Source organism: Tamandua tetradactyla, chromosome 5, assembly GCF_023851605.1.
Source record: "Tamandua tetradactyla isolate mTamTet1 chromosome 5, mTamTet1.pri, whole genome shotgun sequence".
Taxonomy (NCBI): domain Eukaryota; kingdom Metazoa; phylum Chordata; class Mammalia; order Pilosa; family Myrmecophagidae; genus Tamandua; species Tamandua tetradactyla.
Window position 1 is genome coordinate 70,794,053 of NC_135331.1, and position 16,952 is coordinate 70,811,004.

The 16,952-nt window shown below is 35.9% G+C and overlaps 1 protein-coding gene across 3 annotated transcripts in view; it reads right to left on the bottom strand.

Moving 5' to 3' along the window:
* Window positions 1-16,952, bottom strand: part of SPATA16 (spermatogenesis associated 16) — a 271,504-nt gene that overhangs the window by 235,993 nt on the left and 18,559 nt on the right. For all 3 annotated transcript variants that reach the window (XM_077161061.1, XM_077161062.1, XM_077161063.1), the window contains one exon: window positions 11,903-12,533. In XM_077161061.1, coding sequence (XP_077017176.1) covers window positions 11,903-12,514 — 612 coding nt within the window. In that variant the 5' untranslated portion in view covers window positions 12,515-12,533. The remainder of the gene's footprint in view (window positions 1-11,902; window positions 12,534-16,952) is intronic.

Here is a 16,952-nt window from a genome sequence, read left to right on the forward strand (position 1 = left end):
AGTCTTTCTAAATGCCCACTTAAAGGACAGATTTCTGAAAAAAAACCACTTAAAAAATACATAACAATAGTAATACACTAAACTAAAAATTAAAAAGAAAGTAAGACCTGAAAATGCAAAGGAAGTCTTGAAAGTTAGCAGCAGGACCCTATTCTATGTCTCTAGACTCTGTTTCCTTGAGGGCAGGGGCTGTGTTTTATTTATATTTGGGTTCCCAGAATATAACACTGTGCCACACTGAGACAGCTTTAAATTTTAGTGGCATCAATATGCCTTTTTCTTTTAATGGGAAATCATAATATTTTAGAGATTTGTTCTAATTAGTATTTAATTATAGGAACATATCTAATTTGATAATTTTTTTGTTGAGATAAAGAAATGAATTCCTTGTGCATTTTCCTACTGGGTGAATTTGCTACCATTTTTCTAAATTTTTTTCATTAAATACTTACTAGCTATAGTGTCCCTGGATAAAACAAAGAGAGCAGCAATCAAGCTAAAAATCGAAATGTCCAATCTTGATCATACAGAATTCAATAAATTGATAGAAAGTAAAAAACAAACAAACAAACAAAAAAATTGAAACTGTTTGATTTAAATCATTGCTTTGCTGGGGCAGAATTGAGTAGAAGAACAATGCATTATTTTGACCCCTTGTTTTGACTGAATTTCAAATATCATTAAAAGTAGACTATAATTTTTTTATATTAATAAAGGGGAAGAGGACTGTGAATTTTAAAAATGATGATAAACACTGAGTTGGTTAAAATCCTTCTGGGGGGCAGTGTGATGGTGGCTCAGTGGCAGAGTTCTCACCTGCCATGCTGCAGACCCGGGTTTGGTTCCCGGTGCCTGCTCATGCAAAAAAATTAAAATTAAAATTAAAATAAAAAAAAATCCTTCTGGGTGCTAAAGTTTTAAGTTAAATACATGTTGTAGGGAAATGAGGTACTTGAGAAGAATAAAAATAACTTGTACATGAATTGAATGTTTTTCACTTTATCCTGTTCCTCAACAAGCAATTCTTGATATCCTATGTGAAAGTTGTTATCATCCCGACATAGTGTTCTGAAAGGTTAAGAGAGTTTCTTACATTCACATGACAGTTAGGTACCGGAAGCAGCATCAAACATAGATAACCTGACTTCAAAGTCAGTGCTCTTTCCATCTCAGCTCTGGACTCATGTGGCCACTTAGGACTATGTGAGCAAGATACTTGGAAGTTCTTATTGTTATCTTGCTAGAATGGCCATGGCAGGTGTTTTAGTTTCCTAGACTGCTCAAGCAAATACCATGAAATGGTCTGGCTTAATCAGAGGGAATTTATTCACTCATGGTTTTGAGGATGGAAAAATGTCCATATTGAGGTATCCTTGAGGCAATGCTTTCTTCGCGAAGACCAGCTGCCTGTGACCCATGGCTCCTCTGTCACATAGCAAGGAGCATGCATGGCAGTGTCTCCTGGTTTCTCTCTTCTCTGAGTTTTGTTAATTTCATCTTCTTGCTTCTGCGGCTCACTCTCTTAGTTTGAATTTCATTCTTTTATGGACTCCAGTTATAGGATTAAGACACATCCTGAATGAGGTGGGTGACACCTTAACTCAAGAGGTCCTACTTGGGGTTAACACTCTCAGGAATAGATTAAATTTGTTTTTCTAGGGTACATACAGTTCCAAATCATCAGAACAGGCATTTGAGAACCTCCTACCGGTGTAGTAGAAAGCCTTGCTACTCAAAGAGTGGTCCCCAGGCCAGCAGCATGGAGATCACCTGGTTGCTTCCTAGAGACGTAGCATCTGGTGCCCCTCCCCAGACCTAACGAACCAAAATCTGCATTTTAAACAAGAGCCCTATACAACTGTTATGCTCCTTAAAGAATGGAAAGCAATAGTGTAAAGAATTTCAGGTGCAAAATCAGGGTGTCCGTGTTGAGTTTCAGCACTGATATCTTATAGGGTTTTTGCAATGATGATGTGAATGAAAGTGCTATTACCCAGCAGGTATTGAAGAAATGCACATAGCTTTATGCAAAAACCCACAGTTGTGTAAAAACCAGTCCCAATGCTCAGAGAATCTGATGAATCTCAATTTCCTGATTATGTTGCACAAAGAAAAACCTGTATTAGAACCATTTAAATTAAGCTTTCTGGGATATCCACATTTTCATGCCCTAGAGCTTTGCTATAGAATTATTCTCAGCAGAGCAATTATAGGTGAGGCTGCCCTATAATGAGATATCTTTGCTACTTCATTAAATAAACCCCCTTGAATGGACTCCAGAATGGCCTGCCTCATACCAAATTCCATTATACTGGAAGTAATCTCATAATAAGGTCCGGGTGCAGGTTCAATAGTCCTGGATACCTAACATTTACCATAAGAGAATGTGTTCTAGAACAGTGATTCCCAAAAGTTGGTTCTCAGACCAGTGCTTCACTGATCTAAAGGGGAATTAAAAAAAAAATAAAGACAATGTAGTCAAGTTTTCATAAAAGTAAAATAAAATCTATTTTTAAAATGTCCTTCATTTTGAGAGTCTGCTTTTCTACTTTTCCCTCTCTCCCTACTTTCCTTCCTTTCTTTTTTGGGTATTAAGCTGTTTCTTATTTTATGAAATAATGGTGATAACAAGTGGTGATTTTGTAATGTTTTTGTATGTAAAAATGTAATTTCTATTCCCACCACTCCTTTGTTAAATTTTACTGCTTATTGAAATAAAAAAGCTGAACCACTGTCCTAGAAACATCTGCTTAAAATGTGTTGGGCATAGAACCCTTTAAATTAGTGAACAAATGGCAAAATGAGAGGACTCCTGCTCACTGCAGGCATACCTCAGGGCACGCTGCTCCCAAAACGACCATGAGCACACCTGGGATTGTCTGAAAATTCAGATTCTGCCCCCGAAGCCAGAAAGCCTGGAGTCAGATTCTTGCTCCACCACTACTAGTTGTCCTTTGAGCAAGTCACTTAACCTGTCTATCCCAGAGTTTTCTCATTGGTAACAAAGGAATAATATAGTCCTATCTCATAGACTTGTTGTGAGAATAAAACAGAATAATGAATATAAATATTCTAAGAATGTAAAATACAGAGCCTGACACCTAGAAAGAGCTCCATAAATGTGAGTTATTACTCTAACTTCACAGATCCGTGACTGGAATATGAAGATATTTAAGAAAAAAAAAAAAAACACTAGCACATCAGGAGGTTCCTACGTGATGGCAGCAGAAGAACTGGAAGTTCTGCTTGGCAAGGGGTAAGCCTTGTCTGTCTTCTTTGGCTGACTTGGTGGGAATGCTTGCAACTGTGATTCTTGAAGCGTCTCTATAGAGCTCTTCAAATTCAAAAGGTAGAAGCTTTTTAATTAGTAAGACCCTATAATTAAGAATGAAATTATGGTATTGTTTAGGCTGCCTGCCATAAACTTAGAAAAACCTTTGATAATTTTAGAAATATTTTTTTCTATAAATAAAGAGAAACATCTCATTACTACATACTCAGACTTTTAAGTTCTCCCACAAGGTTTTATATGATAAATAATTATTCTCCCTCATGAAAATGCAGTCAGAATATTTACTAATTTATCTCTTCCTACTTTTTTATGGACAGCCAAGCAATTTATTGAATAGCAGTGTGTTGCCTAGTATGCAAACACAGTTGAATGAGACAAATCTCTTGTGTTTTTCCTCATATGACATCAATTATATTTATAGTGTATAGTATATAAATACAACAACTTGTGTAGTTGTCTAAAAAATTACAGGGAATAGCATATAGCCATGAAAATATGATTTAATATGGGTTAATGTTTTGCATTCAGCTTATACTTTTTGCCCTACTGGTTTGGGTTCTGATGTGAATAAAAACACAAGAACAAATGATGACATTTTAACAAAATGACAAAGATTGATGAGTTGATCACAGAACTACGGACTATTCACATATCTGTTTCAACTTTATATAGTAAAAAGAAAGCATAGAAAATGTTATTTCATTAAACAATTTCATACAAATTAATACTTATATTAATTTCAATCTGTATTTAAAATTACTATTATATATTTAAATAAATACCTGCTATGTTCTGAAATTTTAAAACACTAAGGTTAACTGTTTTTGGGAAGCTAAACTGTTGTCTTCTGAATCTGTGCATATCACTTTTTCTTAATCATTATAAGATATCATGAATTTACCCAACTTGTTATTGACTGTGCTATGAAAACAAAAGGAGTTAATACTTTATCAGGAGCACAATGATGGTAGCATATAACCAGAATATTCCTAATAGGTATATTATATGGATTGGAAATTATGGTGTCTAATAATAAATATTTCCAAATCTCAGAGGACATTTTCCAGTTCTTACTTTTCTGTTTCTTTTTTGTGGCCTTATCTATAAGCACAACCAGCCTCCTGTACATGCCTACAGCAGACTTTTGTACCATCCATTTAGTAAGCATTTTATATGCTTCATAATGCTTCTGAAATAAAAACCACTGTATAGGAGAGATGCTAGTTATCCTTCCATTTTGAGTTTCCACTTCTTCCTCAGTGATAAAATCTCTAAGTGCAGGCCACTTGGAATAGGTATTGCATTTCTTAGCCTCCATCCTTTCAGGTGTGTATGGACATGACTAAATTCTAGCCAATGGGGAGAAAATGGATATAGTGTGTGAAACTTCTGTGACCAGTTCTTATTGGGACACTTCCAGCTGGCGGGAATGCAGATGCAATGACACCGGTAAGAACAATCATTCTGGATCATGAGGCCAAAGGAACAAGACAGGAATCTAGCAACAGATGATCACACCATAATAAGCCCTTGAGTGCTGAAATTTATGTCAGAGAGAAATAAACTTTTGTCTTGCTTTAGGCTTTGTTATTTTGAGTTTTCTGTCCTAACTTATACACACTCAAATGTTTGCTGATGTTTCTGTCTTTCCAGTGTGGTCATTATCACTACTATGCCTTGGTCTCTGCCATATATTCTATCTTACAGAGCCTTGTTAGGACCTAAAGGAAAAGGGAGAGATACATGAAATAACTTGGTACTGGATAAATTAAATTTGCTGCATTAGGAGGAGAAGGGTTGAAGAGGTTACAAAACTTTTCTATTCCTCATAGCTCTGGTTTATTAAGAGGCATTCTAGGTAAGATTTCAAATTTATTCCCTAGTTAACTAGACAAAAGCTAGTCCAGATGTCTAAGCTAAGCTTTGGTCTCAAAATAATGTACTTTGGTAATTATCAGTAAATAGTGTCAGCATCCAAAAATTTCCTAAAAGCCCTAGGACAGACAGAGAGAGAGACAGAGAGAGAGAGAGAGGCAGAGGGAGAGAATGTGCATAAGAGTGAAAGAATCAGAATACAAAAATTTTCCAGTTCAACTTTCTAGTCATTAAAAATCTTATTCAATTATTACAATTTTGAACATGCGTTTTATGGAAAACGAGTTTTCCAATTACTATAGATATCTTTCGCTTCTATTTAGATCTAATTTGAAGTTTAGCAGCATCTTTTTTTATTTTCTTACTGTCTTTTACATTGCTAAAGTCACTTTTTCTCTGTCAAAAAAATTATACCTTTAGCCAAAAATAAAACAAAAAATCCAGCTGAAAATGGTCTTGGGAGAAATTTCCAGGTTCTTCATGGACTCTTTCTCTAACATCCTTTCTTTAGCTAGAGGCTGCTGGACTTTAGATCAAAGAACAATAGAGGGTTTTTTCACTGGCTTGTGAGTTATTTAGATTTTTTTGGCACTTTTTTACACAGTTTCAAAGTTTACCTAGAGATTTATATAGTATATCACACTTCCCTTCTCTGTGTAGTTAACAGCAACATTTGGAGATATCGTGTGCTTTCTAATCACTTCATATCTGTTTTTGTCTGCTTTTTGGGGGTGGAGTGGGGGATGGGTTTCTTTATAGATAATTAAGGATACTATTATCTGGCATTGCCCATTAATAACTCATTCTAGAAGTAGTCATTTTAATACACAAGAATAGCGGAAATAACACTTCACTCTTTAAATTTCCACCACAAACATAGCACGTTTGAGTCCTGCTTCTCCCCAGTACAGTGTATCAATGAGGCACTCCTTTATCCCAACTCAACTGTTTGTCTCCCTCACCAGATGGCCAGAGGAAAGGAACTAAATGTAAGTTCATTTTTGTAACTCCAGTGCCTACTAAAATGCCAGGCATATAGATTGCACAGGACTAATTTTGTATTGAATGAAATATGAATCACCAATATTACCAGGCAGATGAGATTTCCAGTTACACATTGTGGGTTTTCTATAGATTAAGAGAGTCATGACACGGGGCAATTTTTCTCACTAACTGTTTCATAAGTGGATGGTGATCCTTAAGTTTATTTTCTTTCGTAGGTTTTGCATATTGATAAACTTACCTGCTTGCAAACAGAAGAAAATGATTATTCAAAGAGCTCACTAGAGTGGGTAGAAAAGTGAAGTTTGATGATAAAGTAAAACGGTGGAATTTTTGTTTTGACTAAATATCAGGTATAAATTACCAGTCCATGGTATAAAGTAGAGATGGTTATATTTAACATGAAACTACATATCAAATACGGGCCATTCATAGGGACTTCCAGTCAACCAAGATGGCAGTGTGAGATGATCCAGGGTGCTGTTCCCTCACATAATCTTTGAACAACTAGTAAACACTGGTAGAGCCAACTTCCTCAAAAGTCTAGAAAACAGTCAAAGGATTGCAGAAACTGGGCGAGTGCTGAATCAAGAAAACAAAACTTTATAAACAGTAAGAGAAGCTCATGGTGTCCTTTTTGGCCCTTCACTCACCCTTCTTCTGCTTGGTGTGGAGCTAGCCTGCATTCCCACTGCAGATCCCTACCCCTGTTCCAAAGGGAGCAGTCACCCCTAGGCACATACTGGGGTGCCTATATGTTGGTGTTAGTCTATGGGGTGGCAGCCTGAAAGACTGAAATAGGAGATTCATCTCTGACTCACCTTCCCAGAAACTGCCCTGCAGACAGCTAAAGCAATATAAGAAATGATTAGGTCAGAGTGGCTTGGGGCAAAGGATTATTGGCTTTAAAACACACAAGTGTGAGTACCCAGGAGGGAGAAAAGTTTATCTAATAGGGAGTGGAGGGGACATTTGGATTCCTATAAACAAGGGAAGTCTTAAAGTCAGGAGGGAGCACAAACCCAGGACAAAACCCAGCTTAGAAAAGACAGACAGAAAGCTGCTCTTCATTTTCACCTTGGGCTGAGAGGACAAACCAATACAGAGCCAATTTGCAAAGACTCTGAATAGTGCTTTTTTTTTTTTGTAGTGGTATGTTTGGTTTTATTAGTTCTGGGAACTCAAAGAAATTGCTGCCATATCACTAGCTAGAAATAAACTTAAGGAACAGAGAACTCAGGGACTAAATCCTAGAATTAATACATTAAAATATTAAAATGTACAGTGTGCAACAAAAGATTGAAACAAAGAAAAAGGAAATGATGGCTTATCCAAAGGAACAAGAGAAAAAAAATTTAAAACTTATCAATGAAGAAGAACAGACTTTAGATCTATCAGACAAAGACTTAAATTATTTTTTATATACTCAAGGTGTTAAAGGAAAATACAGAAAGAGAACTTAAAGATATCAGGAGAACAGTGAATGAACTATGTGAAGATTTGGACAAAAAGAAAATTTTAAGGTGAATCCAGACGGAAATACTGGAGTTGAAGAACACAATAACTGAACTGAAAAATTCCCCAAAGGGTTTCGACAGCAGATTGGAGTTGGCAGAAGAAATAATCAGGGAACTTGAAAATAAGACAATTGAAATGAGTCAGAGTGAGAAGCAGAAAGAAGAAAGAATGAAAAAAGTGAACAGAACCTAAGAGATCCGTGGAATATCACTGAGCATACCAATAAGTAAATTATGGGGGTCCCAGAAGGAGAAGAAAGAGATAAAGGGGCAGAAGGATTATTCAAAGAAATAATGGCAGAAAATTTACCAATTTTAACAAGAGATACAAATATACACATTTAAGAAGCCCAGTGAACCTCCAAACATAATATACTTGAAAGCAACTATGCCCATCCATATAGTAGTCAAACTGTTGAATGCCAAGACAGGAAGAAAGTTCTGAAATCTGCAAGAGAAATGCAATGTGTTATGTATATGCTTTCTCCATAAGATTAGGAGATTAAGTTCTGATTTCTCATTGGCAGCCACGTAGGTAAGAAGACAGTGAAATGAAATATGAAAGTGCTGAAAGAACAATTGTCAGCCCCAAATTTTATATTTAGTAAGACTATCTTTCAAAAATGAAGGAGATCCATGCACATCCCCAGAAAACAAACAAAAACAAACAGAAATTCATCAAATGGTGCTGCAATAATGGGATACTCACATGGAAAAATAATGAAATGTGACCCTGCCATATAGCATACAAAAAAAAATGAAGGAACAATTAAGACATTCATAGATAAACAGAAGCTGAAGGAGCTCATCACTACTAGGTCCTACACTGACTCGAAAAGAAACAGATGATCCCAACAGAACAATAACAAGAGACTGAACCAGTAACCAAAAACTCCTGAACAAAAAAATGGCCAGGACCAGATGTCTTCATGGGTGAATTTTACCAAACTTTTCAAGAAGAATTAATAGCAATCGTGCTAAAACTCTTCCAAAAATTGAAGAGGAAGGAACACTACCTAACTTATCCTAATACCAAAACCAGGTAAAGATACCACATGAAAAGAAAATTATGGAGCAATATCCCTTATGAATATAAGTGTAAAAATCCTCAATAAGATAGTAGCAAACCAAATACAACATACATTGAAAGAAAACAAACTATGATCAAGTGGGATTTATCCTAGGTGTGCAAGGATGATTAAGCACAAGAAAATCAATTAATGTGCTACTTCACACTGTTAGAGCAAAAAGAAAAAACAACAACAACAAAAACCACACACCTCACACCTCAATTGATGCAGAAAAGGTATTTGACAAGATTCGGTACCCCTTCTTCATAAAAAACATCCATAAAGCTAGAAATAGAAGGAAACATCCATAACATCATAAAGTGTATATAGAAAAACTCACAGCTAGCATTATACTTAATGGTGAAAATCTTTCCCTTGGATATCAGGAAGACAAGAATGTCCACTTTCACTACTGTTAATCAACTTTGTTCCAGAATTTCTACCCAGGATAGCAGATTAAAAAAAAGCATCTGAATTGGAAAAGGAGAAATAAAACCTTCCCTATCTGTAGACAATAATCTTATATATAGAAAGCCCTGAAAAACCCACAACAAAGCTTCTAAAGCTAATAAATAAATTCAGCAAAGTGTCAGGGTTCAAGGCCAACATGCAAAAATCTGTAGTGTTTCTAGGTACTAACAATGAACAATCCAAAGAGGAAATCAAGAAAAAGCTCCATTTAAAATAGTAACTAAAATAAGCAAATATCTAGGAATAAATTTAACCAAGGATGTAAAGGATGTATACTTGGAAAACTAAATAGAAGGATATTCCTTGTCATGGATTAGAAGACTATATACTGCCAAGATATTGATTTACAGATTTAATGCAATCCCAATAAAAATTCTAACAGCCTTCTTTGCAGAAATGGGAAAGCCAATCATCAAATTCCAATGGAATAGCAAGGAGCCCTGCATAGTCAAAACCATACTGGAAAAAATGAACAAAGTTGGAGAACTCACACTTCCGATTTTGAAACTTATTACAAAGCTTCAGTAATCAAGATAGCATGCTACTGGCTCAAGGACAGATATATAGACCAATAGAATCAAATTGAAGCTTCACAAATAAACCTTCACATCTGTGGCCAGCAGATTTTCAGCAAGAGCGCTATGACCACTCGATGGGCAAAGAATAGTCTCTTCAACAAATGGTGCTGGGAAAATTGAATACTCATATGCCAGGTAAAGACTGTGGATGCCAACCTCACACCATCTACAAAAATAAACTCAAATTATATGAAAGATCTTAATAGAAGGCTTAGAACTATAAAACTCCTAGAAGAAAACAAAGGGAAGCATTTTGGGGACCTCATGTTAGGCAATGGTTTCCTTAGACTCTACACCAAAAGCACGAGCAGCAGAATGAAAAATAAAGACATGGGAGTTCATAAAAATTAATACCTTTTTTTCATCAAAATAGTTTATCAAGAAAGTAAAATGACAACCTACATACAGGGAGAAGATGTCTGGACATCATATATCTGATATGGATTTAATATTAAAGAGTATTAAAGACATTCTACAGAGTATTAAAAACATCCTACAACTCAACAACAAAAAGACAAACAACCCAATTTAAAAATAGGCAAAATACTGACCAGACATTTCTCCAAAGAAGACATACAAAAGGCTAATAAGCATATGAAAAGATGCTCAACCTCATTAGCTATTAAGGAAATGCAAGTCAAAAGCACAAGGAGGGTGCGCAAGGGTAGTTCAGTGGTAGAATTCTTGCCTGCCATGCGGGAGACCTGGGTTCAATTTCCTGCCCATGCACTTCCCTAAGCAAACAAACAAAAATCCAACAAGGAGACACCATTTTACACCCAGTAGAATGGCTACTATTAATAAGATGGAAAATGACAAGTGTTAGGATGTACAGACATAGGAACACCCATTTGTTGTTGGTGGCAATGTAAAACTGTGCAGCCACTGTTGAAATGAGTTCGGTGGTTTCTCAGAAAGTTAAATATGGACTTGCCAAATGATCGGCAGTCCCAGTGCTAGACAAAGGCCCCCAAAATTGAAAGCAGAGACTTAACTAGATAATTGTACATAAGTGTTCCTAGAAATATCATTCACATTAGCCCAAAGGTGGAAATAGCCAAACGGTTGAAATAACCCAAGTGTCTATCTAGAGAAACGCAATGTGGCATATGCATACAGTGGAGTATTATTCAGCCATACAAAGGATGGGGTTATGATACATGGGACAAGGTTGAACCTTGAAGACATCATGTTGGGTGAAATAAGCCAGACACTAAAGGACAAATATTGTATTATTCTCCCCCCATGAAATGATTAGAATAAGGAAATTATCATATAATTAGAAATTAGAATACAGTTTAAGAGGGCCTGTGGGTTTAAGGAATGAATTGTTAATGTTTAATTGGTACAGAATTGGGTGATGGAAAACTTTTTGCAATGAATAGTGATGACAGTAGTATAACATTGTGAATATAACTGACACCCTGAATTATATATTTGAATGTAGTTGAAAGGGGACATTTTAGTTGTATATTTGTTATTAGAATAACAATTTTTTAAAACAACAATATACGACTGTACAATACAGTGATCCCCAATGTAAACTATGCATGCTGTAGTTAATAGTCTAACTATGGTACTACACAACGCATAGTCTTAATAGGGAAAACCGCATGCATGTATGGCAGGGTATGTGGGAAGTATATTTTCTGCTTGATTTTTCTGTATACCTTTCTTTTCTCTGATAAAAAATACATTAAAAATGGAACATTCATTACACTCATTAACTGCCTATTTCTAGATGATATATACTGGACCCACCACCATTGTATTACTTCATGGCTTTTGTGGTATATATTTAAGTTATAAACCAACTGTGCTTTAAAATACATTTACTACACAGTTTGTTAACAGAGGAAAAGCATGAGGAATGCTTTTGGGGTTGTTTCTATATGGCTAGTGCACACAGGCATATTAATTTACAAGTATATCTTTTTTTGCTTTATGTAAGCTGGAAACCTCATAATCCTGATAACTTTAAAAACTTTCACCCTATAATCACTTTTTGTTATGGCATGATCAGAAACATTCAACGTAATTGCAACTTCCCATTTCACAGCTTCCTGTCACCGGTCTATATAATTTTTAATCCCATACCTCAAGTGCTGTTCTGAACTGTCCTGCTGCCACTGCGTATTTCTTTTGTCTATAGCAAGAGCTGGCATCCTTTAAGGCTACCTGAAGCCATTTGTCAATCTGAGGTGGAAAACTGAAATTAGGTACGCTCCAAGGGTCTACTATTTCAGCTGCTCGGCATGTTGGCTGAATCCCAGTGGACGTGAACGGCTCTAAAAACTCATAGCTCACGTCGTCTTCGTCAATGTAGACCAACTTCATTTCGACATCCATTATGTTCTTCAAGGGAATGTGAGGCAGAGGCATGGCGATGAACAGATTATCAAGTTCTATTATCTTTGCTTCTTTCTTTCCAGTTGTCTTTCCTTCATTTTCTGCTTTCCTTTTAAGGACCACTTTCTCTAAATCATTGTTTTGTTTTTCTTTGATGCTCTTTGCCATTTTTATTCTCTCTGCTGTTGTTTCTACCTGTTTCTCTCCACAGTTTTTCTTAATCTCCTGTGGCTTTTCCAGGATGTTAGGTAGGTTTGATAAGGTGGACATTTTTTTGCTTGCGTTAATCTTTGGAACAAGTTGTTCATGATAGACCCTATTCACTGTATTCTCCAAACTCCTACTGCTTCCCAAATCCATTGATCGTCCTCCAAATCTCCTGCAGGGAGGGGTAAGAAGAGAGAAAATAATTAAAATAGTGTTTTGCATTTGCAGTTATTTACACTACAGTCAAATTCATTTAAAACATTGTTTAATTCATTATAGATAAATTCCTCCTTGGGAAGGAAACTATATTCACACCATCTACTGAGTATTCTTTTATTAGGGCAGTGTTCGTGTTTCAATCTCCACACTCACCAAGAGCAAAATTTATTGAAAATACATTTAGACAATGCCTCAAAAAATAGTTACCCATAGCTGAACAACATTAAATGACACTTTTATGGGGTGCCCAAACACACTGAATGAGAAAATCTTATATATAGCCACTGAGGACAAAAAAGGCAAAATAGAATCCTTCTTGATAATAATTTCCTTAGAAAGGCAAGTGGCCTAGAATTCATTATAAAGTATACTGCTAACCTGCATAATAGACTTGCGAGTCTAAGGAAACCACAGCTGCTTCCTCTGAAAAGTTTTCAGAAATGTGAGCACAATATTTCCTCAATTTGTATCTTCTTTTAGTAATAAAAATATCAAGTTTAAACAGCCTGAACGATAACTACCATTCAGAAGAAACTCTTAAGTAGAAGAACATGACTTTCAATCTCACATTAATGTTGACCACATATTCATCTTAAGTCTATATTCATATTTTTGTAGTACTGTATTAATTCTGTATTTTACATGAAGACAAGGCATTTTCCTAACTCATTAACACTCAAAATACATAATGAGTCTTTCGATTCAAAATGTATGTTTCTGTATACATCCTCTGCTTCTAGATTTGTTTCAGAATATAAAATAATGCTCTAACATCTAAATAAATAATAATGACTTATTAGTATATAATACATAATAATAATAATTATGTATTATGGTTGGTTCCTAGTTTTTAAAACTCTTTCAAGCCTATCCTATGCTGTTCTGGAAACAATCATGTCAGGTAAGTAGGAATAAGGACCACATTTTGCAAGGAAACTAAGGGATAGAGAGCTCAAGTTGCTTATCCAGGGTCATGCTATAGATCATTAGCAGAAACTGGCATTTCAGATTTGCCGTTTCCTTCCTGGGACTGCCTGCAGAAGCCTGGAGCATGTCTTCTACAGCCTGCCATGCTCTAGCACATCTAATAGCAGACAGGTTAGATGACAAGGGAGACCTGAAAATATCACCAAAAGGAGACTGCATGTGATAAGTGAGATAAAAGTTCACATATTTCTTTTTAGCTAAAACGAAGGCAGTGACTAACTCAAGCTAAACACTTAAGTAGCTTCTCAAAGTTTGTAATTATGTTAATGTTGATTTTCTTTATTTGTTTGAAAGGTAGCATTTGCTCATAGAAGACAATCAAAACACCCTGAATTTTGGCCCATTGGGTCTTTGAGAGTAAAGGATGAAACAAAACTATACATATGGCTGTAACTCCTGAGGCAGGCTCACCCTGCCTACTATTGCACATGTATAAAATCAGAAAAGGTTTAAGGTCACATGTGGATGTATGTGTAAAAGTCCATATTATCTTGTAAGCAAAATAGAATTCCTTTAATTCCAATGATTAGTAACTTGGATGTTAATATGCAAAAGTGATTTATATTGACATATTCCAGGTATATTTCAATGGGGGGGAAGCATATGGTAGGTTATCATTTTCTTCAATTCTGTGTTATGCTCAATATTGCCGGGATCAATACAACTACAAATCACAGGTCCTAACAAATCAGCTCTGGGCAAGACCTTATTTTCTTTTTCTCTCTTGGAAACATCACTTGGACTGCTCATGTGTCTGCTCAGAGTGGGAAGGGGAAAGTTGTTCTGGCCATCACTCCATCTTGTGTCTGCTCCTGTGTCACACATGATTTGGGCTGGGTTCCAAAACCAGTAAGGTTGTTTCAGTAACAGAGAAGTCAAAATGGAAGTAGGATCACTCAAAATCCCACAGATGCATTAAATGGTTTATAAATGTCATTTGAATAAAGCTCATATATCACAGTGTGGCTAAGGTCCTTTCTGCCTATTTCTCCTCCAAACTGCCCCCCTCCACCAATCCTCCCAGATGTCCTTCCCCCCACACCATTCTCTTCCTGCCAGAAGGAAGGTTTTCTTTTTAAGAAACAGACTTCTGACAACCTCTGCATTCATCCTCAGACCTCTCTTTCAAAGTCATCATTTTGGTTTTCAGTGCAGTTTTATACAAGAAACAATGATAGAGGGAAAAGTATAAAGGGTGAATATAGAGCACTCTGAGGGAATAAATACATAAGCAAATGTTTACCTTTCACACCTCTGGATGATCAATCAATCCAAATTTATCCAAAAAACAATAATTCAGGCCAAACAATGCAGACTAAATATTAGAATGTCTAAAGGTGGCTTAAATCTTAGCTTGAAAAAGCATGGAGAAATTCAATATTTTTCAGTGTTGGTTGCAAATCTGGTCATTTCGATTTCCAATTTAGACCCTTTTTTAAAAAAAATAAAAGTAGTTGCAAATGTACAGAAGATATAGAAGTGCTCACTTAGAGTTTTTTTTTTGAAAATTATAAAACCCCATTAAAATAACAACTATCATGGAATTTTAACCTAACCTAATGTTAAATAATTAACATTAAAGTAATCACTATCATGGAAATTTAACCTAGTCTGCTGTGAGTTTCCGGCCTTAGTTAGCACTCCTATTACAAACTCTCCTGAAGTCAAGCTGAACTTCTTGCTACTCCCGAGAAATGCTCATTTCCAGTTGTGTCCTCTCACGATGCTCTGTCTCCCTATTCTCACACCTCATTCTGCCAGAAGTTGTCTGTCTCTCCTCAGAAAACCAACATTTAAAGTGCTTATTTTTTACACCATGGTTTTGTGCAAATGTCTTATTTCTTCCACTAGGCTCCCCGAAAGCAGAAATACCCTTTATTTACCTTGACGTGAATTCAGGGCTTTACATAAGACAGGCATTCAATAGATGTTGCTTAATAAGGGTGTGGTGAATCAAAGGCTGATTTAGACATTTTCAGAAAAAAGCAGAACTATAGGTTTTTCTAAATGTATGGCCTGTAACTTGGAAAAAAGTTGATTCTGAGTGATTTGCTACAATTATTGCCTTAAATCTGGTCCTGGGTAAAGTGCATTTTCGTCTGCAATAGTTTAAATGAATCATGCACCGACTAGATTTAAACTATCAATCGCTTCATTTTTTTTTAGCAGTCAAGTTGATTAACATGACATTAGTCAGTGTTTCCTGAGGCACTGAGCCACACTTTAATTGTTACTTCAGCAAAAGTACTTAGAGAGAGAACTACTAGACGATCATTCTGTATGTCAAAGAAGTATTTGCTGATAACATTCTGCAAAAATGCCCATTCTTTAATTTAGAAGACAGCACGGTAAAAGTGATTTCCTCATAGAGATGCGCCTTAAAACAGATCTCTAGCAAATATTAATATGAAACATTAAAACAGGTTTCATAATAAATATTATAAATATTATAAATAAATATAAATAAATATAATAAATATTATAAAACTTCAAGGTTTTATAATAAATCAGGTACAAGAAACAAAAGGGAGGTTAATGCTCAGCCATGTCCAGAGAGTAACCACTACAAATTTATTCAGTGGATTTTCAATATTTATTTATTTTTCTTTTTCAGATCATCATCATTCTGTTCTCTGGAAATTTCTATTGCTGCGTAGACGCAATCAGTGGTTTACATGGCTATAAACCACAAATTATTAGAACCACAAATTATATAATAGATTTGTGTTTGAAATAGGCAGCTCAGACATGGACATTCAGGAAAAGAGAAGCCTTAAAAATGTACTGTCTCAAACATTCAGCATCACAGTTGCTATGGTTTTCTTTCCTTACAAAAAAAGGAGAAAAGGATCTAATTTTAACTTACTGTTACACATAACCATGAAAGATATTATGAGGAATAACATCTTGCTTTTCAGTCCACCAGCACACCTTGATATTTTCAGAAACACATTACAAAATATTCCTTCACTCCAATAATTGCTTATGGAGAACCTACGAAGAGCCAGGTACCGGGAGAGGTAATGCAAGGGGAAAGAGAGGAGCTAGACAGCGTGGCATTCCAGAGGTCACAGTGGTGGCTGGGGCGAGGGGAGGTGGGAGGCGATTATATATAAATAACTTTACACGGAGGAGACGCGCTCTAGCCTGTGAACTGCTGGAGACGTGCGAATATATCACCATCATTTTTCTCTACTGATACTCCTTCAGAGGCTGGAATATGTTAGGCCCTCAAGCACATTTGAGGCTCAAACGTGTGTGCGGCTGCAGTGAATACTGTGGTAGCAATGGCGAATGTGCTTTTGTGGCAGTGTCAGAGAATGATGCAGTTTCAAGAGATTTGACAAGGCTTTTTAGAGGAGGCAGAATTAGAGGTGTCCCCACA